Source organism: Anopheles maculipalpis, chromosome 3RL (assembly GCF_943734695.1).
Source record: "Anopheles maculipalpis chromosome 3RL, idAnoMacuDA_375_x, whole genome shotgun sequence".
Classification (NCBI taxonomy): domain Eukaryota; kingdom Metazoa; phylum Arthropoda; class Insecta; order Diptera; family Culicidae; genus Anopheles; species Anopheles maculipalpis.
In genome coordinates this window covers 61,363,899-61,387,813 of record NC_064872.1, presented here as the reverse complement: position 1 = coordinate 61,387,813, position 23,915 = coordinate 61,363,899, and the positions used below count along the sequence as shown (strand labels likewise).

General features: G+C 43.0%; 2 protein-coding genes across 3 annotated transcripts in view; both read right to left on the bottom strand.

Annotated features, from left to right (window-relative positions):
- LOC126562401 (arrestin homolog) overlaps window positions 1-23,264 on the bottom strand; it is a 413,496-nt gene extending 390,232 nt beyond the window's left edge. The window contains exon 1 of the mRNA XM_050218910.1: window positions 23,261-23,264. The gene's annotated coding sequence lies outside the window, so the exon portion shown is untranslated. The remainder of the gene's footprint in view (window positions 1-23,260) is intronic.
- LOC126562638 (zwei Ig domain protein zig-8) overlaps window positions 1-23,915 on the bottom strand; it is a 165,644-nt gene that overhangs the window by 46,915 nt on the left and 94,814 nt on the right. For both annotated transcript variants that reach the window (XM_050219194.1, XM_050219195.1), the window contains exon 5: window positions 700-834. In XM_050219194.1, the coding sequence (XP_050075151.1) occupies window positions 700-834 (135 nt within the window). The remainder of the gene's footprint in view (window positions 1-699; window positions 835-23,915) is intronic.

Here is a 23,915-nt window from a genome sequence, read left to right as displayed (position 1 = left end):
GAGTTGATTGAAGAAGCATGGGTTTTTTCCTCAAACTTATTCAAGATTTTTGATAAGATTTGTAATCTAGGTCTCCAGTTTTGCAATTTGAAGACTAGCATTCGCCTCGAACTTCTCGAGTTTTCAAGGTTCTTCTAAACCAACAAATAAAACAGGCATAAAAAACTTTGAATTGTTTATAAAAGACTCCATTTTGATCAACAAATCTTGTGTTCCGTGGAATTTTCTTGATCTTAAATTGGAAATGGATTATTGAATGCAACGCGAAAAGCTTATGATCTAACGTACTGAACTATTTTGCATAAATTCTGCTATTTTCTTCTTCTAATATTATCAGATATAGTGCGTTTTTATTGGTTAAAACAATTATCGCATTGTCTTGCAAAGCAATGTAAGGAAAGCGCGAGAAAATTTGCGTTGCTTTCTTTCAAACCGCTTTCCGCAAAACATCGTTCTTCTCATTCACAATAAAACTTGAAATTCTGGAAAATGTACTTTCACTTCCTGTTTTACATACCCGTACTCAATCCCATACACATTGTTACACCTGGAACGAAACATTTCCCTAAACTCTATCATTCAGGAGCTATTTTTCTGAACCCTTTAACATTTTATGCCTTTCTCCCTCACCCGGTTGCTTATTTTACCTCAATGAATAAACAAACCAGCACACGAAACGGACACAACCAACCAGCTTACCTTCTCAATTATGCAAACTAAATTGATTGTTGATCCCATATCCACGTGCAGCTCGCCGGAACCGAGTATGAACGCTTCCGGGACAACCACTTGCAGGTTCACGAAGTGCGAAATGATCCCGGTCGGTGTCGAAACCTGTGCAGAGAGATGGAAAGAGAAAGAAAAGGTAAAGTTTCGGTTAGCCTGGATGATACGGATGGTTTTAAGGGAATGTTTTGGGTAGGTAAAACAAGAGAATTTCTATATCTTGTCGCAGGGAACAGAGAGAAAAACAGTTGTTTCTTACAAAAGGTTGTTGCTGTAAGTGATTATAAAAAGGAATACATTTACTGTTTCAGCTTGTTGGCACACACAAACAAAAAACTTCTTTCCCAACCATGTTGCAATTTTGCTACAAGAATGTGTAAACTTTGTACTATAAAATTATGAATTCTTAAGCTGTTCCAAAAATAAAAACAGCTTCATCTCCATACAAGCGCCATTCTTAGATTATTTCAAGCAGCTATTGTTTCTGGGCGAGCTTTCGTTACATGCTTTTCTAATGTACATTGCTAGTAAAAGGGTAGCTTATGTACCGACGCGCACAAACTGCCAACCGGAGCGTAGACCGGGTATGAGAACAATAACAAATTTGTGTACCCACTTGACAACACCTCTTCCGGTTGCTAGCTGAACAGAGTCCCGAGAACACTGCACGAAATATATCTGCATCCATTCTTTAGTGTTGACGTGGGGAAGGAAGTGTATTTTTTTTATTGTTGCTTTGTTTTATTTCGTCATGTTTCCCGGATGCACCCCGGGACGATTTAGCATGTAATGCGGGCCGAGATGGTAGAAAACATTGCTTGCATCTCACAGCAAAGCTGTGTGCGGCTTTCGGTATAGCAGTAACGAGCAAGGTAACTTTCCCACTAGGAGTACCATGTTCTGTCAAGGGTTTTACGGTACTTTCTCCCCTCTCTAGCAACACTCCTTGCCCGGGCTGGGATAACCGTTGAAAGACAACCTTTCGCCAAGGATCATGCATATTCGTGTGTACTTGCGGGTGCAATGCATCAGCAGTGACGGTAACATAATTTATGTGAAAACGTGATTGAAATACGATCGGAGCATGTTCTAATCCAATCAGCTTCCCGGAGAAGAAAATGTGCCTTCCTTAGACAATTGCCGGCTGAAGGATAGTTGGTGATCGTTCTTTCACCCGAACACACCGGTAGTGGCTTGATGCAGTAGCAATAGTGAAAGCTCTCCCACTGCCTCAGCTCCGATCGGTATAATTTCATTAAATCCTCCTTATATATTCCGAACCGGTTCCCGTATTCTTGTGATAGGCTTAGAATAACTCCATCTTTAACCACTTTTTATAATAGACTTAAAACCAACTTAACGATTGCATCTCATCAAGCACTGCAGTTGACAGGCTGCGTTGGGCTGTGATCCGTGTGTGTGTGTGTGTGTGTGTGTGTGTGTGTGTGTGTGTGTGTGTGTGTGTGTGTGTGTGTGTGTGTGTGTGTGTGTGTGTGTGTGTGTGTGTGTGTGTGTGTGTGTGTGTGTGTGTGTGTGTGTGTGTGTGTGTGTGTGTGTGTGTGTGTGTGTGTGTGTGTGTGTGTGTGTGTGTGTGTGTGTGTGTGTGTGTGTGTGTGTGTGTGTGTGTGTGTGTGTGTGTGTGTGTGTGTGTGTGTGTGTGTGTGTGTGTGTGTGTGTGTGTGTGTGTGTGTGTGTGTGTGTGTGTGTGTGTGTGTGTGTGTGTGTGTGTGTGTGTGTGTGTGTGTGTGTGTGTGTGTGTGTGTGTGTGTGTGTGTGTGTGTGTGTGTGTGTGTGTGTGTGTGTGTGTGTGTGTGTGTGTGTGTGTGTGTGTGTGTGTGTGTGTGTGTGTGTGTGTGTGTGTGTGTGTGTGTGTGTGTGTGTGTGTGTGTGTGTGTGTGTGTGTGTGTGTGTGTGTGTGTGTGTGTGTGTGTGTGTGTGTGTGTGTGTGTGTGTGTGTGTGTGTGTGTGTGTGTGTGTGTGTGTGTGTGTGTGTGTGTGTGTGTGTGTGTGTGTGTGTGTGTGTGTGTGTGTGTGTGTGTGTGTGTGTGTGTGTGTGTGTGTGTGTGTGTGTGTGTGTGTGTGTGTGTGTGTGTGTGTGTGTGTGTGTGTGTGTGTGTGTGTGTGTGTGTGTGTGTGTGTGTGTGTGTGTGTGTGTGTGTGTGTGTGTGTGTGTGTGTGTGTGTGTGTGTGTGTGTGTGTGTGTGTGTGTGTGTGTGTGTGTGTGTGTGTGTGTGTGTGTGTGTGTGTGTGTGTGTGTGTGTGTGTGTGTGTGTGTGTGTGTGTGTGTGTGTGTGTGTGTGTGTGTGTGTGTGTGTGTGTGTGTGTGTGTGTGTGTGTGTGTGTGTGTGTGTGTGTGTGTGTGTGTGTGTGTGTGTGTGTGTGTGTGTGTGTGTGTGTGTGTGTGTGTGTGTGTGTGTGTGTGTGTGTGTGTGTGTGTGTGTGTGTGTGTGTGTGTGTGTGTGTGTGTGTGTGTGTGTGTGTGTGTGTGTGTGTGTGTGTGTGTGTGTGTGTGTGTGTGTGTGTGTGTGTGTGTGTGTGTGTGTGTGTGTGTGTGTGTGTGTGTGTGTGTGTGTGTGTGTGTGTGTGTGTGTGTGTGTGTGTGTGTGTGTGTGTGTGTGTGTGTGTGTGTGTGTGTGTGTGTGTGTGTGTGTGTGTGTGTGTGTGCATAGGGACACAAGAGAACGGCATCGCTAGAGAAGCAATCGTCCCGAAGGGATGGAGGTACACTGCTCAACCTGACGATACGAGAGCCATGGATTTAGGAATAAGTAATCATTGTAAGTGATTTCGAAAACTTACACCCGATGCAAAAGACCGATGTAAGTTGCAACATTGTCCACCAGTGCGGTGGCACTGGTTAGTTCACCGGATTATGATTTATTAAATGCAGCAGCAACCCCTTGTAGTGGTAAGATCCAGTGTTGTGATTTAGTATTTATAGCGCTTGTCATGGTCGTTACGTCAACTAGAACGCTGTCCGGTATCGGTTTGTGGTTTTGAGCGACGTGGGGAGGTTCCAACTGGGTAAATGAGATCGCAAAAGGGCAGTTTCTGATGAATTGCGAAAATTTGCATAAACTGAGGCTTGAGAACATGCGTTTCTTGTACTGTAGAACTCTTGTTCGCCGGCCAGGTGGGTAAGCTAATCAAGCACAGAATGCAGAACCTTTGGCCACAAAACCACGCACATGAACACATGCACACACACCTGACCTGCGATGTGTGCATGGCACGCCCTTTGACCTACGTGTGTACGATGATGACCATCTTCTGCATGCATAAACCAACCAGAAACCGGTAGAAATGACCATTCGATTTCAGGCTAATGTTCGAGCGTTCGGTTGAGATAGTGTAACTGCGTGCACCACACAGTCAAACGTTTAAAGCATCCAGGAACGCATGAGTGCCTATTGATTTGTTGACTTCCTTCCACTATCAGGTCCCAGAGCACTTGGAAAACTTTCATCTGTAAGGTGTGCTATCACAGGTGCTTGCGTTGCGTGTTCGAGTAAAGGTAAGAGTTTGTTTGCATTGGAGTGTTGCTTCTGGGGCAGCGCCGGTGCTTCGAAAAAGGATAAGTATCGTTTTTATTTAATCTTAAGTGTGCTCACACAACCGAAGAACCGAACCTGATTGACACGTTGGTCAAATATTTTAAAGCATTATTTATTCAGTTGTTTACATTTTCCTGAGGGTACTCTGTGGGGATCTTCGAGGTCGTGTGTCTCAACGAAGCAGCTGGTAGGATCTGTTTTGACATATAAAAAGTGAGACATGTTTGAACACAGTCAGATACTCAAATCGTCTTGCTTAGTTTTCATGTCCATCCATCGAAACCTTGCATCGGCACATAGTTTCAATAATCAATGAACACGAAATGCAGTGTTTAAGTTGATTTGAAATGTTTTTCCCATGCTGTCGGAATGACGAATTGCTTGTTTCGAAATTTATCTCTAAATAAAGCTATGTTTATAGTTTTGTTTTTCAAAATATTTCATGGTTTTATTTTGTTTTAAATGTAGTTAAAACTGTAGATGTTTTCCCTTTCTATTATAATAGGGGGGGGGGGGGGGGGAGGGCTCCCCGGGGTCTGAGGCAAGGAGACGAACTCTCCTGTTTGTTGTTGAACATCGCTCTGGAGGGTGTCATGCGAAGTGCGGGCTTCTTTATCTGGGGCACGATTTTCACCCGATCTTTCCAATTCCTTGGACATCGACATCATCGGACGGACAACTAAGGCGGTGTGCGAGGCGAACACCCGACTGAAACGCGAGACCAATAGAATTGGATTGAACATCAATGCGACAAAGACAAAATACCTGCTTGCCGGAGGATATGACCGTGATAGAGCCAGACTCGGAAGCAGAGTATCAGTCGACGGCGACGATCTCGAGGTGGTAGAGGGTCTCGGACAACAACGTATGCAGCGAAATCCGAAGGCGCATTGTTCAGGGGAATCGTGCATACTACGGATTCCACAAACTCCTGCGATCCAGAAGACTCCAACAACACACGAAATGAACGATTTACCGCCCCTTGATACGTCCGGTGGTCCTCTACGGGTACGAGTCTTGGACTATGCTGATGGAGGACGCCAATGCACTTTCGAACGGCGGATGTTAAGGCTGAGGATAAATCGGGAGCTAGTTGAGCTGTTTGGCGGTACTGATATCCTGACGGTAGTCAAAGCCAGGATACGTTGGCTGGGCCACGTGATGAGGATGCCGGACTCATGCCCCACCAAGAAGGTGCTCGTCAGCGTCCCGTTCGGCACAAGGTGTAGAGGAGCACAGCAAGCTCGTTGGCTGGATCAAGTGGAGTCTAACCTGTCGGAGATCGGATGCAGCCGTGGATGGAGGACTGAAGCCCTAGACCGAATTTCATGGAAACTGATTGGAGACCTGGCCATGTCGACGCGACTTGCTCAAACCTGAACAGGCCAAGAAGAAGAAGGACAAGCTGAAATGTGTAGTGGAAATTCAAATTTTAAGGGTTTTTTAAATTCCGAATCTCAATTGCGGTATGACTGTCTTGTTTTACACATGTACGGCTCTTTATATGTGTTGCACTACATTATAGTGATATAGAATTATTTGAAATTTGGTCTTTTGATACAGGCTTGAACTTTAACTTTTTTTGGATGCTGTTGAGACCAGCAGGGTGTACATGTAAGCGGCAAGGAGCCTACCGAAGCAGATATATTTTTCACAAACACCGTCACTTGATCATTTCGTGGCCATGGAGCTGCACCTTACACATAAATGGTAAATGTTTTATTATAATATCCACTTATTTACATACCTATTGGTTTATTACTTGTACTGATATTGTACATTAATTACAAATACACTACCTCCTTATTGTTTACCTTATCACGGATATGCTCGATTAACAGATTATCCATTCTTGGCGGATATATTCCACCCAAATTTTGAGTGCCTGAATCAAAATTTTAATTGTTGAAACCACCAGGACGTCTTCTTCTTCTTCTTCTTGGCTTAACGACCTTCTAGGTCACGCCGGCCATCGGAATGGTTTACTAGACTCTCCGATACCACGTAGTTGGATAATCAGTCCTCATCACGAGGACGTGGTTAACACGTTCATAAAGGGTCTCTCGATTTATTACTACCAATTTACTTATTTGTTTCGTTCTTGTGTTTTTTTAACGATTTCCCAAATATTTCTGCTTAGGTGCCATGGATTATTGTGGTTTGCCAGGTATTTTGGTTAAGATAATTTAGTTTTTGTTTTAAGTTTAACCCAACTATTTCTTGAACACTTTAAAAAAACTCAAGCAGTTCAACAAAGCAAATGAATGTTTAAATTATCATCAAATTAATGATCAACAATTATTTAGTTTTAGCAAGAAAAAAAATGTAATAAAAATAGTATCATTTGATATGAACAATTTTCGTTTTATTAACCGAGATTTTTGGTTGACTTGAATGATTCTTGGATGTAGGAATAGTAAAAGTCCCCCGTTGAAATGAGCGGAGTATTATTTGTAAATAAGTTGTAAACAATACGACAAAGCCGCTCGAATAAACAAAAATGCACAAAAAACCACGTTACAAATACGTTACACAGTTATCTGAAATAGTGCAGTGAAATGCAAAATGTTACATTGTACAGAGTTTTAGAAAATGAGATTCAAACATTTTTTAACCTTTATCATGTTCCGTTTACTAATATTACACAACTGAAATAAAACAAAAAGCAATTCTCTCGAATGCATAACACAATTGAACCAGGGCAGCGTTATCGCAGCTGTAACATAAATTAGAGCAAAACAATCAGCGGAACAATCCATCCAACGCAGCTCAACAAAAGGATCATCTCCCAACGGAGAAACCACCTCGTCCTCGCCCGTCTGTGATGAATCATGCACGGTTGTCAGTGTTTTCTGTGCGCCTTCCGTACAACAAATGGGATTTGTTATGTCCATAATAAGAAAGGAAACGCATTGCTGATAGTTTGCCCGTGCAACAAAAGCGCACATTAACCATTATATCCTGTACCGGCACCGGCATTGTTGCACGTCGTGTGCAAGGGATGCTCATTGTTTCAATGCTGCTGCTCGAAACAGCTGTTGACTTTTAGTTGTTTTATTTTATTTGCGCACAAAAATTACAAAAGAAACGGACGGAATCCATCTTGCAATGCGATAAAGGCCGGTGCGATCCGGGTTTCGCGTCTGCGTTGCGTCGTGACCGGGGTCGGACAAAGCGAAATACTCACCCCCCTCTCTCTCTCTCTCTCTCTCTCTCTCTCTCTCTCTCTCTCTCTCTCTCTCTCTCTCTCTCTCTCTCTCTCTCTCTCTCTCTCTCTCTCTCTCTCTCTCTTGGGGGCAATGCGATGCAACAGCAATGCAGCCACGGGCGTTGCATTCGTGCGAATCGATCTATCTTCTCACACGGCTAGCAAAAACACAAGCGGCACCGAAAAACGGTTGCCTTGCTGGGTTCTCCCGCAGGTATCGTAGCATGGTATTGTGTTATCTCGCAAAGTTTGTCCCCGATCGGGGTTCGATGCACACGGATTGATTGAACTTGGGGACACACGATTAGGGTAGCGAAGGACAGCAGGGAGGAGATGCGCTTTGTGCCGGTGGAAAACAATGTCAGCTTTGTTGGTGCTTCATTATGTGCGCATGGTTTCGGACCATCGACGTCCACATAGAGATTCGGCAGCAGGATCTTTCATTATTTTTCCGCTCGGTGCGCCCGTTTACGGTGGCACGCTCGAATGATGAAAAGCTCGCGCAACGGCTGAAGGCTTCAGCAGTCTGCTAACCACACGAGGCCAACGTTTATGCTTCCGCTTTCTGTCCCAGGTCTTATGGGAGCGTCAGTTGTTTTTTGTTTTTCCTTCTGGCAGCTACTGCGGCAGGCACGGAACAATACGGTTTTTCGCAGCACGGTTACCCGCCGGAACGTTCGGGCGCGATGAAAGGCCGGTAGTTGCGGGTGCAAGGGATGCATCAACATTGATGTGCTTCAGCAGCACACTCACTGTGGTAGCAAAATGAAAGCAACAACAACAAAAAAAAAGAACCCCTAAACAGGAATTCATTGGGTCCCCCATCACGAAAACAAAATGACGCTAGCAGAACCGAGAACCGGGTGGAAAACCCCACGCTCTCGGGGGAAAAATCAACAGCGCCGGTGGAAAAACTGCGCCCGCAACGGCTTCCCTTTGCAACCGAGAGCAACAATCGCTACCACAAAAGTGCCACAGCAACGCCATAATGTGTGCAAGATAGTCACCCCATTGTGCCATTGTGCCCGCGTGCCTTGCCTTCGGGCTGTATCTTGTGGGTTGTTGCATTCATGGGCCATATACGTGCAGGTGTGTGTATGTGTATGTGAATTGTCTACTGATGAATAACACAACAGGCGCATCACCGAGCTCGGTTAAAAACCACAGAAGAAAAGCTGTTCCTTCCCTCTAAGCGCAACGATAATCAGGACGATGTGATGTGAAAGATTCTCTGGCTGTGTGCACTGTACCAACCATTGTTCAACTGCAACGTAAACCTCCATCATCCCCATCCAGCCGATGGTAATATGGGGTGGCATATTTTGTATTTGAACATTTTCAAATTCACTGGAAAATTTTTGCAAACCTTCTTTTCATTGCGTGGCCAACACATCGACCATTCCGCGTGACGGCTTGCTCACGGGAGGGTTTCCGTGTACCCCGCACCCAGGAAGCACCATCGATGTGTCTTTGTGAGACGGTGTGTTGGTTTTCTTTGCATCGCTTTTTCTAGTTTGTTGATGGATCTTGAAGAGTGGAAAATGACAACAATGTAGTCTTGTGGTCCTTCGTACAATCGTGCCAGCACGCTGTGGTAGCATTTTTGTTACTATTTTTCGCATGACTCCAAACGTAGGAAGAAGTGGAGGCAAAAAAAACCACACACCTACCCGCCGACCGGATTTCGCGTCCGACATCATTAGAATCACCTTCTGCGTTCGGTGTGTAAGGCAGAACAAAACCGGAGATGGCGTTGGTTATGTGAGGCACAAATCTCTTCCTCTAAAGATGGGATGATTGCACCATGGCACTTACTTTGGTTCATGGAATGGAATAATTACGCCAAGTGAACGGGCAAACTGAGGATCGTGTGTGCTTACTTTTCGGGTGCCTTGCCCGTTAAACTTGCTTTGTTGTTCAGGGTTGATGTGGTGCAAAATGCTCACAAAAACTGGCTGATGGATGATTCGAAAAGGTGTTTCTGGTACGAAAAAAAAAGGACCTATGGTGCTCTAATCTAATCGAACTCTTCAAAGCCACGAAGTACCAACCGGACGTGACCACAGCCGAGTGCACTCGAACACGGCCGTGACCATGGCGATCAAGGAAGCGAATGCCAGTTCCTTTGTGTCCGGATACTGTACAAAGTAGCACACTTTGTATTCGTTCAGTAGGGTTGGGTATTGGAAGGCAAAGGAATCATTGCTAGTCAAGGTTTTTTAAATATTTTCACAGGATGAAAACTGAGTTTGAGTATATAAATCAATAACATAGGTATTTGGAGGATAAAAAAATAAATAAAATAGAAGAGACCTAGTTTAATTTGGTAATCTGATCTTAATTTATTCCTTTTTATTTTCCTTTTATCTTCTGCTGTAGGAATAATCTAAGAGCAAAATTGAATTGGGAATGGGAACAAGCTCGAGTAAAGATTAAAAACTCAACAAACGGTGTTACCATTTTATTGTAATGGTTAAAATTGGGCTCAAAAATCCTGATAATAAACATCTTTGAGACGAACTGTAACATTTCATATCGTAGAATAGTTATTGTCCAAAATCCAAAAAGACATTTAAAGTTATTGACAAAGCGCCACAAAATAATGGTTAACGGAAAGCTTTAGATCTATCATTATGAATAAATAATAAGCGGATCCATGAACTCTTGTAGACTGTTGAAATCATTACCGAATTGTTTTGCCTTCGACGTCATGAATCACTGCAATAGAATTTTTCAAAGAAATAGAGGAATGTGGCAAGCTTATATCTGCTGAGCGTTAAGTTCACTTTTGTTGTACTTTCGAAATAAAAAAATAGCTTGTTCGCACCAGTACACCGTTTCATTTACAGTTGAAAGGGTTTATCGCAAATATTATTAGCAATTGAATTACTGTTTTTTAACCGAAAGTAATTTCAAAATTCCACAGCAGAAGTTAAGCAAAAGGCTTGTAATATTTAACTATTTTATAAATTCTATGTTAAATATGATGGCTCATCACCGCATCGTCAACACCGTCTGTGAGGACAGAATAAAAAATATCAGTTAAATGGGTATGCAATATTCATTTACGTATAACTTATATTTTTCAAAAATTTTCCCCTTAAGGATCAATTATACGGGTTAAAACTCTACAAAGTGATTAGGTTTCTGCTTTGGGAAGTAAAATTTGAATTTATCCAAGTTCTACTAAGGTCTTGGAAAGAACTGTTGAAAACAGTATTCAGATTGGTCTACGTTGTTGTACTGAATCAACGTTTAGTAGATTAACATCAGTGATAAAAACGAGATACAAATCCGCCAAATGGAAGTTACTGGAGCTGTGCAGGTGTGCAAGTTTCACAGTAAGCTCCAAAGTTTCAACGCAGTGCATTATTTATTTTCGTTCTACAAAACTGCTTTACCAGTTTATCATGTTTGATGTGCCAGTCAGTAAGTTGTTTTGGAATCGAAATTAATGTATTAAACCCGTATGTCACATAGCGTTTGATTTTTAAATCTCAAACACATCAGAAACCTTGAGGCTGAGACGGAGTCAACCGACCGGCAAACTTAGGCGTGTGATGCTGTTGCGGCTGTTTCAGAAATAAAATCCCTTGCCCGTGCGCTATTTCTATGGGACAAGGAGCGCGACGCGCTCGGTTAGTGCTTTTCCTGCAGCTGCGATTCCATCACAAAGCATACTAAGTAGCGCCAACGGACTTCCTATCGCGTCTTGCGCACTCATCCGTCTTCACTTCTTCTGCCCTTTTTTCCCACCAGAAACGTTGAAAATTCCCCGCGGGATAGCGAGTAGGAGAAATATTATCATTATGATAGATACGTTCGCTACGGCTCAACGGGAACGAGAGAGAGATAGAGAAGGATTTTGGAGGAGCTAATGCTAGCACGCGCATAGGAACAACTGGGGTACGCTGGTGAGCGATGCGAAGGACGAAGGACGTCACCGAAGGCCACCAACATCCGTCATCTCGGTTCGACAAATCTCGGAGGGCTCCATTTCAGTAACGACGTCAAACCGTGGTGTACGTGATGGATGATGGCTGAAGTGTGCCATCCACGGGACATGTGTTTGAGTGTGTGCGTGTGTGTGTGTGGATGTGTGCATGTGTATTAGTGTTGGATGAGATTGCTTTTCGGCGCTGCCGCGGAAAACCTGGTTCGGTAACGTGCACAACCACGACAATGCGTTGGAGGCTTTCCTCCTAGAAAAATAGCATTTTCCGTCGTTGCGAGCTTAGGAAGACAGCCCTTACGCAGGAGATGGAAATGTCGGGAAAACGCTCCCGTATGACTGTCGGTCGGTGTGTGTGCGTGTGTGACGGGTGCCTGCCGACCGGCGAGAATTTCGATTGTATTTGTATAGTGGTGGTCCTCTTAGCAGCAACGATGTGATTGAATTCGAGGCGCTCGGGTAGTGTTTACAGAGGAAGAGATTCCGTGTGTACGTTACGAGAAGTATTTATTTAACCATTATTACGGGGACCATTCTTTAGGCCGCAGGGTTTTGGTGGGCTGGTCTCGTTCCAATAGGGCTGCTTTTGGGTGGGAAAACGCTGTAAAGTACAGCAACGAAGCAATGCGTGTGCTTGATTGCTTTAGATTAATGATATAAAGTAGAAGAAACGTTAAGCTACAACCACCGAAGACGTCTTGGCTGCAATGGAGAATGAAATGTTTCTTCTTAAAATTTATTATTTATAAGAGTAATTTGTATATTTGATACATATTAAGAGGCTGAATCTGCAACTAGTCACATTAAGTGAACTCAAATATTACTCGTCATTAAATGCCTGATTTTAATGAATCCTTCATTAGAACTGGCAAACTGATGTCTTGATGTGCAAATTAAAAATGCACTTAAGAGACTGGCGGAGCTGTCGCCTACACCGGGTCTACCGGACCTACCGGGAAAGAAAGAGCTTCAAAAGAAATAATGCAGAGGACTACCTATCATTACTTTTGAATCAGTAAAATAACTTTAAAATAAACGAAAGAACTTCAATATATTTGGTTCTATAGTCAATTACTCTCCATACCATCGTTACTAAAGAAATAAGACCAAAATTTCATAATTTTTGCAACCTTTCAGCGGTAGGCTTTCTTTCCTTCAAATGATACATTGGATACAAGAAGTGCTGCCAGTTTTCCTCAAAATTGTCGATTAAATTCGTGACAAATTGAATTAGATTTTGATGCGTAATTTGTGTCTTAGAGTCTCAGATCTCGGGGCGGCCCGGTGGTGTAGGCGATAGCGGCGCCAATCTTCAAACGGCAGGACCAGGGCTAATCATCCTATCCGACCGTCCCTCCATAGTGAGGACTGACTAACCAACTATGAGGTATCGGCAGTCTAGTAAGCCATTTCGGTTTCCGGCATGACCTTAGAGGTCGTAAAGCCAAGAAGAGGAAGAAGAAGAAGAGTCTCAGATAAAAGATTTTTTTCATATCATTTTTAAAGTTTATATGGTATTTCAGAATCACAGGCCCAAAACACATTAATACGGTCGCAGAACCATACAAGTTAAGGGATTAATGAAGCCTTGAAGAGCCATTAATTTGATGTGATGGGATGGGATTTGAACCCAGGTCCTGCTGTTTGAAAGCTGGCGCCCCTTTCGCCTAAAACACCGTGTCGCTCTCTTTAACAATGTAGTTCAGTAATAAGGTTTATTTAACTGAACTTAAGAAGAGCTGTGAATACGGCAGATGTTATACTTAAACTAAAAAATAAATAAATAAATTCATAAATTTCTGATTAAAATGCTTTTTCTTGCAAAGAATGATTCAATGTGTGTTATGATATACCATACAAACCTGTTCTCACAATAGATTCTTTCCCCGGAAACATCCACACCCCTTGAACCCTCATCAAAATCCGTTATCTGCATTGATGCGCCACTTGTATCCAATAAACCAGCGACCTTTTTGCTGAGCGGGTGTCAACGCTCCCCACACCATCAGCTCATTCGCTGTCTCGGGTTACTGTGACCTCCCGGAAGCAACGGTTTATCTCATTAAAAATGTGACATCGCTCCCGAAAGGTTGCAGCACCTTTGCACACTCGAAACGCTTCATCCACTGCCAGCCAGCCTCACGTTGGTGTGTCTTTACACATTCACACAACCCGAAAAATTCGCAACCATTTCTACTGAATGTTAACTTGACGACTTTCCGGGGCGGGGAGGAAAACGAGTTGACGGGAGTATGGTTTTTTACTCCGCAAACTTGCAATGGAAACGCCTCGAAGCATGCAATCAGATCTCTAGCCCGGACAGTTTCCGTCTCGTGAAAATGGGAAATTCAAAAAGCTTTTCGTGAAGCTGGCAAGCCGCAGCCGTTGCCTTCGGGAAGGGGCCGCCAGTGTGATAATCGTCACCATTCACACCGTTGAATTGGCTCCGTTGCGCATCCGTTTTCTTTATAAATTTGCGTGACAGCAATGGGGTTTCTCACCTTTTTCTTCCCTATCCTGGCAGCGGAGAAAAGGGACTCGCGGAACGTTTTTAATGTTCCGATGAGTTTTGTGTGTGTGTTTCAGTCCTTATCCTTTGCATCGTCGTGTGAATATTATCGCAACCATGCCGGACGAACCGTGCTAGCGGGCACCGGGCAAAATTTGTATTGATGCATCTAGACCGGCTTTGGTTGGCGGCCACGAAGCGTCCGCCGTTTTTGGCAGGCAAATTCGTGCCTCAAACCGCCGTGGGGTTGATTTTCTTTCAATTTCACCACAACCTCCACCGGTAATGGGCGATTTAAAATGCCATTAAATGGATTTAATGAACTAAATTTTGCAACACCATACCTTTTTTTTTTTGGTCCTGAAAAAGGTGAGCGTTCGTGTGGTGTTTCGGTCTTTCGCTCTGTTTCTCACTCGCTTTTACGTCCCAAATGCTGGTCGGTTTGACTTTTCAACTTATATCACATCTTTCGTTTCACTTTGCTGTGGAGTAAGGAGAGCAATTTTCAACCCAAAAAGTACCGGAGAATCATCACATCCTCGAATGCTCGGAGGCTCATCACGGCGATCCAAATTGGATTCGTACGAACGATGAAAAATCCGGCCCATTACGTGTCAGCAGGTGGTGGTGGTGTTGCAAAACGGAACCCTTGGAAAGATGGCGTCGGGAATGGGTACAGTTTTTCGTCAGTGGTTCAATCCTCGACATCGGCTCCGAATGGGATGGCCGGTCAGGATGGCATGCAAGAGAAGGATTAAAGGAGAGGGGGGGAGTTCTTGAGCAGGGGTAAAGCATGGGTGCGGCCAATGTACGGTGATGCAGTACACTTCAACAGCGTAAGCTGGAGTGCGAGAGAAAGCGCCGACAGCGAGTGAAACAGGCAGTGCAAAGCAAAGCGGCATAGTTTTGCTGATAAGTTATTTGGTTCACTTTTTATGAGGTTATTAACGTGATATATGAGCAGGAGCCAAGCGGTAGTTTTTCGAGGTCGAGTAATTTTTCCACCTTGTTTAAGGGTACAGCTAGGGGGAGGTCCTCACGGTGCGTAGGAGAAATGGATGAATAGATGGCGTTATATTGCTTGCTTTCATTCTTCGTTCGCCCGTTATCCCTGCTCCAGTGCTCCAAACTAACCGAACACTATTCCTGTTCACCATCAAAATACACATACACTGATACACATACTTCAACATCCTTTTTGGTAGGCAAGTTGGCAAGGAAATGGAGAGTTTTTTTCCCATTCACACACTCTCATGATACTCTCGATGGTGGCGGTGGGAGGTGTGCAATTTTTATGATGTACCACGTGTAATCTAAGCCATCATGAATTTTAATCAGATTACCGTCGTAGGTGTTGGAACACGCGGGATTTGAGTGCTCTCATTTTCGGCATAATGGTTTTGGGAGATGATAGCTTGGCCCATTTGTTGAAGAACGATGAGGAACGGAGCTGAACTTGGGCTAGTGGTTGGAATATGATTTTCAACAGAAAAAAAAAACAACTGTTTGGAACTGATTTGAAGTAGCGATTGCATGGAAGGTTTTGCTGGGTAAGTAGCCGACTCTTCGTTCAAAATGATCTCGGAAAATTAATTATTAAAATGTACAGCTTTTTCCTTTGTCGACAGCTAGGGAAAGCTTCAGGATAATGGATTGTGTGGTGCGATTTATTTGTATGAGAAGAGCTATCTTGAGGTTTTTTTGTTTGCCAATACAGATACTAACTCATTGAAACATAAATAGGTGATAACTTTAGAAACAATTCGTCATGAGTAGGTTAAACCTTACAATATTGCAGTAGCAAGATTACCTGGCCGAGTTAGGCTTATCAAGCATAAAGTTTCGTCAAACTTTGCGATTGTTTTTACCAAATGTTTGTTTTTGCTTGAAGATGAAGATTTTATTTAAAATATATACAAAAAAACTTTTATGCTGATTTTTGGTGACGATGATAATTGCAATAAGACAGACCACTCTTTGAATACAATGTTGTTTAAACTCTGCGACATACGGCAATTGCTTAGCCATGGCTGTTTTGAAAACGAATGTTTATCTTCTTCAGGACCTTCTGAGACTTAATTTTTTAGTTGCTTATCTGTGCACCGTACAGTGTATCGTACCATTATAGTCCTAGTACTCACATACGCCTCTGAGACATGGACTCTGGGCAAAACAGACGAAGTTCTCTTAGCCGCGTACGAGAGGAAGATGCTCAGAAAAATCGTTAGCGCCGTATGTGTGGAAGGGCAATGGAGGAGTCGCTACAACGACGAGCTGTACGAACTGTATGACGACCTCACCGTCGTGCAGCGCATTAGGTTCGCCAGGCTCCGATGGGCTGGCCATATTATACGCATGGCACCGGACGACCCAGCTCAGAAAGTCGTTTTAAGCCGTCCACATGGACAGAGAAGGCGTGGTAGGCCCAGATTGAGGTGTGGCAGGCCAAGACTGCAAAGCGGTTGTAGAGCCTGATAAGTAAGTAAGTAAGTAAGTTTGTAAGTAAGTATCTGTATAGCTCTTGATCCAAGATTGATTTTCTTGTAAATTTCTGCTGCGTAAGAAGAGTCTCCAAACTGCTGGATGATCTGTAACCGTTTTCTACAAAGTTTTTTTTTTCTATGTGGAATTTATAAGGTGTTTCAAAGTTAAATTTAATGGTGTCAGTTGTTTTGAATCTTTTAACAGTTTTAATTTTTTTAAGCTCATGAATAGTTCTCAAAGAATGAACAAATCTTCATATGAAGCACTTTAATTGGTTTGGTCTTATTTACCAAAAACCTACTAATAACGCTCTAATTTTGTCTAGGTGTATGGTATGCAGAAAACCGTTCACTTTTAAGAATATTGGGTAATTTTTGGGTGTTAGCTTTTATAGTTCGTTGTAAAGTTGGAAGAGAAATTATTTTCGACAAATACAACCATATTTATAAACTCTAGAAGCTGAAAGCTTTGCCTGATCGAAAAAAACGCTGTATTTTTGTGCAGTGCGATCAAACACAGGGTTAACTAAAAGTCGTCCATACTTATTTAAACATGTTAAAACGTTTCAAAGCGAAAATATTTAATAACCATCCTGTGCTAGCGTCTTAGTAAGGACAGCCACAAAGACGCTCACAACGACAAGAGTGATCAGTAGTTTGTAGCAACAACCATAAGGATTAAATAGTTAGTTGAATAAGTTAGTTAAACATTTAAATACAGTACAATACTGTCTCTTTCATTTTTCCTATATTTTACGTACATGAACTGGACATGTACCATCTCATGAAAAATCTTGAAAATTAGAGTATTTCTTTTAATCTTTATGTGGAATTGTTTTCATAATTTTCATATTCAGTTCTAACGATCTGGTGACCGAAGTGATAGGAAAACCGACGAACGACAGGACCGAATATCAAATACTATCCGAACTGTATCCCCGTAGTAAGGACCAACTATTCCACTACTTGGTATCAGTTCTGCTAGTGATCTTTTAGATGGATATGACCTTATGGGTCGAAAAACCATGAATTAGTTGAGGTTTTCTTGCAATAACAACACAGTAAGCTAAAGCAGAAGGTTTTGGTTTCCTTTTTGTTCAAAATCAATTAGAGTCGAGTTTGTGCCCTTATTCTGATGCATTACCTCAAGACCCCTTATATAATGCATCGTCCTCAGACTTTCCTATTCAACTACAACTTAGAGAAATAACCATTTCTACAACCTGCATATCAAACAAACTCGTCCCAATTCCTTGAAAACAAATAAGGACTGTTAACGCCAACATTAGCTAACGAACACAGCTATCCGGTGGTTTTGCTCCTTGCACCGTCAGGTACTCACCCCGCGCCGATTCCTTCCAGGTCATTTGGTGTGAAAGCCATCGATTTTCGGCTGCATAATTCACTCGAAGCAAATTCTTTACCACAATTCCACGGTGTGCAGCTAGCATTTGGTATTGCGGACCAAAATCGAAACGAAGGACACAACCACAAAACCATGGTTATTAATACCGTTTCAGCGCTTCCTGACAATATTGACAGCGAAATCGGTTTATCGTGGGTTCCGTTTTTAACCAGCTTTTCCCGTTCCGCCGATCCGGTGTTCCGTGTTCTGTTGCTTCTCGATCGGTTAGTGGCGGCAAACTAAAAAAAACCGCACCGCCATCAACATTCTTGCAACCATTAAATACGTTTCGTTATGCTTCTTTTGTGTGTTTATGCTTTTTTTTCGAATTTTCTCCCCGTTGATGGAAACGATGCTTTTTGTTGGTTGCTTTCGAAAGGACTGGTGCATTCGTGAGGAATGCCTTCGTGCGGGTAGAAGTGAAAACCCATTTTTCATCATCCACTTATCGGTAGGGTAGCCTATAAATTTTATTCTCGCATCGGTAAGTGTGCGTGAAGCGCGTGAAAATAAAAGAAAATGTGAAGCTGTGGCCTCGTTGTGGAGTGCTTTAGTCATGACCAGAAGCACGGCCATTTATCTCTTTTCGAGGCATTCTACAAAACCACGCACAAACATGTTTAAAGTCCGAAAGTACATTTTGATGTGTCTGCTATGCATTGATAAGAAGACGTCGATAAATGTATCATTTATTAAATGAAATGTGATTGAAATTATGGAAAAATTATTGTTAGCTGTAAGTATTTTTCCCTGCCAGTAAGGTACTCAAGGTCAACATAGATTTTTCAAACAGCTATAACAAATGTTGTCCATACAATGTATAATTTCGATGAAATTGTCACCCATTACTTTATTACCTTTTCACCTTAAATATGACAAACTTCTGCGCGAGCAATAAACAAATTGGATAAACATCCCCTCCAACACCAGTCGAATATAAAAGCCAACAACTTTTCTAGATGGCGTGAAAACTCTCGCTCGGGTTAACCGCCATAAAGAAAACAAAACTCTAAAAAGCCAGTGCTTAAACTCTCCAATGCACACAGACTCGTGTCTCGTGTTATGCTGCACCCGGTTCGAATGTCAAGATCCGACGCTTTTCGATGGCTGCCGGTACCGCAGAAGACGCCGTAAATTCTCTCGTGAGATTTATTCCGGCAACGTGTTGAGTGGCATTAATTACCCCATGACACTGGGATGGGACGTGGCGTGCTGGATAGTGGGTGCTGAAGAGCCGCAAATGCGAGCTCGCGTGAGTGAGTGTGTGCGCCGAGTCGTGCATAAAACTTTACGCTCCAATAGCGGTTGCCTCCTAGGCGGCCCAGAGGTGAGCCCCATTTCTCATGACCTCGTAACGAATGAGTGTGCTTTCGCCTGGAGCACATTTTCAATATCGCCATCCTAGTGTCGTGGTGTGCTGCGAAAAAAAAATCCACCCCACACACTGTAAGGTTATGGTTTGGGAGGTGTTTTAAAATTAGGTCGACCTGCGCCAAAAGGCATGTTTGGGGACTCACCATGCCGAGCCGAGTTGAAATGACAGTCGTAAAGAGGGGGAAAAAAAGGACCAACCGATAGCATCAACACCCCACAGTGACAGAGTGGGTTAGAATTGGTATAATTTAGGAACGGGTGATTTTATTGCATCCAACCTACCATTATTCGCTTTTTTCGGGCAAAGCACACAGAAGGTTGGTACAAACAAAAATACAAAAAAAAAAATCTACGGAAATGGTGCTCACCCGGTTTTGCGAGTGACAATATGGTTTTAATTAGTTTGTTTATTTGCAGAACGTGTGAGATTTTTCTTCACCTCAACCCGAAAACCCAGCGTGTGCAGCCATTTTGTGTCGGTGCCGGTTTGATATACGACCGACCGACCGAGAGCCACCTTTGGCAAACGTTTGGGCCCATGATTCACGTCGGTGCGTTTGGTAAATCGGGGTTTTGTGTGCGTTTGTGCGGTGTGGTCTATTTATTTTGCACTCTTTTGGCCGCCGCCGTTTGCGCCTTTCCCTCGGACGCCCGCACGGACGCTTTCGCTGCTCGGTTGACGGGGTTTTTATCGAAGCACCAAGCTGTGAAATTGTTGTTAATCTTTGCGATGGTGCAATTAATGTTTTAGCATCCAATTTAGAAAAATCTCCAAGCTGCGGGCTAATTGGTGCACGGCTCAGTGCTGGGACATCCAATTTAAATGCTTTGCTTGGCCTTGATTGTTGGGAGCGAGGAGGAAGGGGGGGGGGGGGGAAGGTGTTTGATGGAATGTTAAAAAGGGTTGTTAGGAATGTTTGAGAGTGCAATAAAATATCGATTAAAATACGAAAATTTTCGTTGCAGTTGGATGAGCATTACGAACATTTCTTTAAAAAAAAAATTCTATTCATTTTTTTAACAAACAAAGATAGTTTGCGGTTAATTGGCATGTGGAAATACATTGATATGAATTACTTGCCAAGATAAATCCAGCTTTCTACATATTTGAATTATAATGTTAAGCTACAGATTGTTAATTCGTTAAGCTAAGGGAAGGAAACACAACAAAGATAGGATTTTAAAATAAATGAGCACCCCATGCGGGCACTTAGTCCGCTTATAGCATGAGCACCACCCCTGTCTTGTGGTAGAAAGACGCTTATTTACAGGTAGGGTCTATCCAAGGAACTCTTTGCCTCAAATTTAGCTTTCCATTTTTATCTTAGTTCTTCCCCCTTGTCTGAAACTTCATCCATCAAAACTAGGATACTTTGGATTGCTTATAAAATACGCTACAGTAGTATTAAAATAAAAAAAAATATTAAAATAAAATACTTGTTTGCATCGGCAACTTTAGCTTTGCATGCGTACAAATTTTCCAAGATTATTATCTTTCACCGCTCGCACCTTTAAGTGAAATCGGTGAAATCATTAATTACACCATAGCTCATCCGGTGCCACTTCAAACAATGCCATTCTGATTAGCGGACCGAACAAAACACGAGCTCGTTTGAAGTACAGAAAATGGCTTGTCAAATTACCAAGTTATTACCGTGCAGTTGTGCACGCCGCTACGGTAGGAAATTCATGTAATCACCCACCAACAACAAGCCACCCAGTTTCAATCCAAGGTCCAAGTGTCGAGGATTCACTCGACCGAAGCGAAGAAAAAGACATGTCCGCCCGTTGAACGGCTAGGGTTTGGACTTATGAAACAATTTACGATGACAGCTACCGAGCCAAACTTCACAAGCTGCCATGCAAACATGTTTCGATTTTAGCTCGAAAGTTTCTACCCTTTTCCACGGGTGGCCATTTCCCGGTGGCTTGATTCAGCCACCAGGAACATGATACGGTTAATAAATTAGACACGGTTCCGATGCTTTACGCAACTGGAGGCTGCAACTGTGACGATTTGTTTTTGGCCTTACCATGTTCCCTGCACTCTTCATCTCTCTCTCTCTCACAATCTCTCACACTCTCTCTATCTCACTCACTCCCACGTTTGCGCTGTAAACTGCTCAAACGTGAAAGAGCTTGTTTGGTGTTGCGATGGTGGTTGTTGCCAGTGAATGGTTTACCGTGACACGAGATCGGAACGTGGTAGTACATTTTCGGACTTTCTGCGGCATGCCACAATGCGATCCGCTGACTGGTCCTAGAGGTGGCTATAAATTAGAAGGCATTTATTCGTTGTCACAGCACAGGCCCCGGCCAGGGTTGGTATATTTGTGCCGATCGATCGAGCACAGAAGGCAGAAGAGTCAGAGGCGTCAGCGTGCGCCATTGTTTCTTTTACTGATCTAATGAAAATCATTGTTTCAACCAGCTGTGCTGTGCTGTCTTCGGTGGAAAAACCGCACTCGGTGTAGCGGTGCGTTTGGTGCGGTTTCTCCGGTCGAACCGAATATTTAATGATGGAACAATATTTATCCGACAACCGTTCGTCATCCCGGGTACAGCATAAGTCCCGTAAGCGTAGGTTCATTAGAGCAGCAGTAGTGTGAAGTAACATTTTCGCCTTAATTACCGTCGAAAATCCGTAACCACCGGAAATTATCGGATGATGTTCAGAGCTTCCACTAGGCGCATCCACACACACGCAATGCTCTTCTTCACCGCAAAAACACCAGGCCGGTATAAGTGTGTGTGTGTTTTGGTGATTGGAATTGGTAGAATGTGTGTGTGTTTAGCCTGTGTGTTTTAGCACACGTATGACTAGATACGGGCCCGGAGTAATTTTCGACAACTTTAGCAGTCACACCGCAACCGCAAACTGCATCGAAATGGTGGTGCGCAAAGTTTTGTACAAAATGGTGGTTGGCTCCAGGTTTTCTGGGTGGTGTTTTGGAGTTTTGCAAGTGCTTCGAGAAGGAACTGCAATGCTCATTTCGATGCGGTTTTTAAATGGTGAAACGATGCTGGGCGTAGAACCCTATATTTTGTGTATTTTTGGTTTGGTTTTTGGGAATCGTTTAGCGTGTATGAAAGAAGAGTGTCAAAAACAGGGGAAGTGTATTTATTTATTTGATAATTTTTTGAGTTTTATAAATTTAAAATAATCATTACTTAGTGTCATTTTTCATTCCTGACATATTTTACTAATTAATTCATAGCGCGCGAATCAACGTATTGTGTTCTTTAACGTTTGAGTTCAATTTGAAAACTTCCAAATGTTCATCCAAAATGTGCATATAGTTCTCAAACGCACTCATCGCTCCCAACGTTAGAGGCCAGAGCAAATCCATTACTGCACAATTCTAAAGCATAAACGATGCTGCCAGTGCCAAACGCAGAGCTTTTGGGAATAACAATTCCCTCGCCTGGCGGGAAAAGCGCTGTCACCGAGCACTGTCGAATTGTGTGAGTGTGGTTGTATGTGTGGCTCACTAGAATGGAAAGGCCGATATGGAGCAGACGACAGGAAATTTCACCAACTACATCAGGTTTTGGATACCATGTGCTTAAATTGCTGTCGTTGCATTTACCTCTCCTAAGTGTCGTCCACCTTGTCACCAGGCTCCACAATCAGCTTCCATTGCAGCTGCACTTCCCATTTCCTTTACCTAAAGTGGTACCAGCACTCATACATATCGATACGCCACCCGCACACACAATAGCAGCTTCCTATCGCCAGTGGCACTTGTACCGTTTGCCGTGGGATGCACATTGCGTTCGAGCTCAGGAATACTCACGATAGTAGAATGTATGCAACCATTTAAAAACTTTGACAGTTAATTTAATTTACTTCGCTACCTTGGAAAAATGTATCTGGTAAAGAGCCCTCCCAAGTGTGTGTGTTAGAGGGTTAGGGAGTAGGAAAAGGGAATGATGTTCGTTCACTTCCGCTTTTGGTTTTGGAGCTGAATCAGCGAAGCAAAAAGTGTGTGTGTGTGTGTATCTGTTGGGGGTTGTAATATTTCACCGGTTGTCATTGCGAGTGTCACGTGCCCGAAGCGAAGCAGTCGATAGTGTGGCTCAGCGAAAAACGGAGGACAAACCAAACTGCTAGACTGCGAGGAAAGTTCACGAACACGTTCCAAGCGGTTGGAGACAGTTGGCAGCAGCCAAATTCGTGAGCGACATTCATCATGGGAAACAATCTTTCGGCAACGCTATGGAATAGAACTCGCGGTACCGTTTGGCGGTGACAATGTTAATAGATTTTTCAGAAAACTTTCGCTTAAATTAATATTTAATCTAATCGTGTAATATTGGGTACACGCATGAGTTTGGAACGCGAACGCCAGCACAGAGCAGGCCTGGGATGGGGAAGAACAGGGAAAGGTTCTTACTGAGTTCAGGAAACTTTTTGACTTTGAGGACATGATTTGTTGCTTCACCATTACGGTACACAAGTTTTTGGTAAATGTGTAATTTAATTAGATCTTCCTTTGGAGTTAAACTTTGGTTTGGAGGATGAACTATTTGGCACCATAGGTTCACCTGTAGTTGTATATGTTCGGATGCGAAAGCTTGAATGATTTTAACGTTTAAAGTGTGATAAGATATTGATTTCATTTTCGAAATTGGTAGTGCTGCTCTGGTAAACGTTTGACGTAGATAACTTATAGAAAATGAATGTACCGAAGTTTCTTCTTG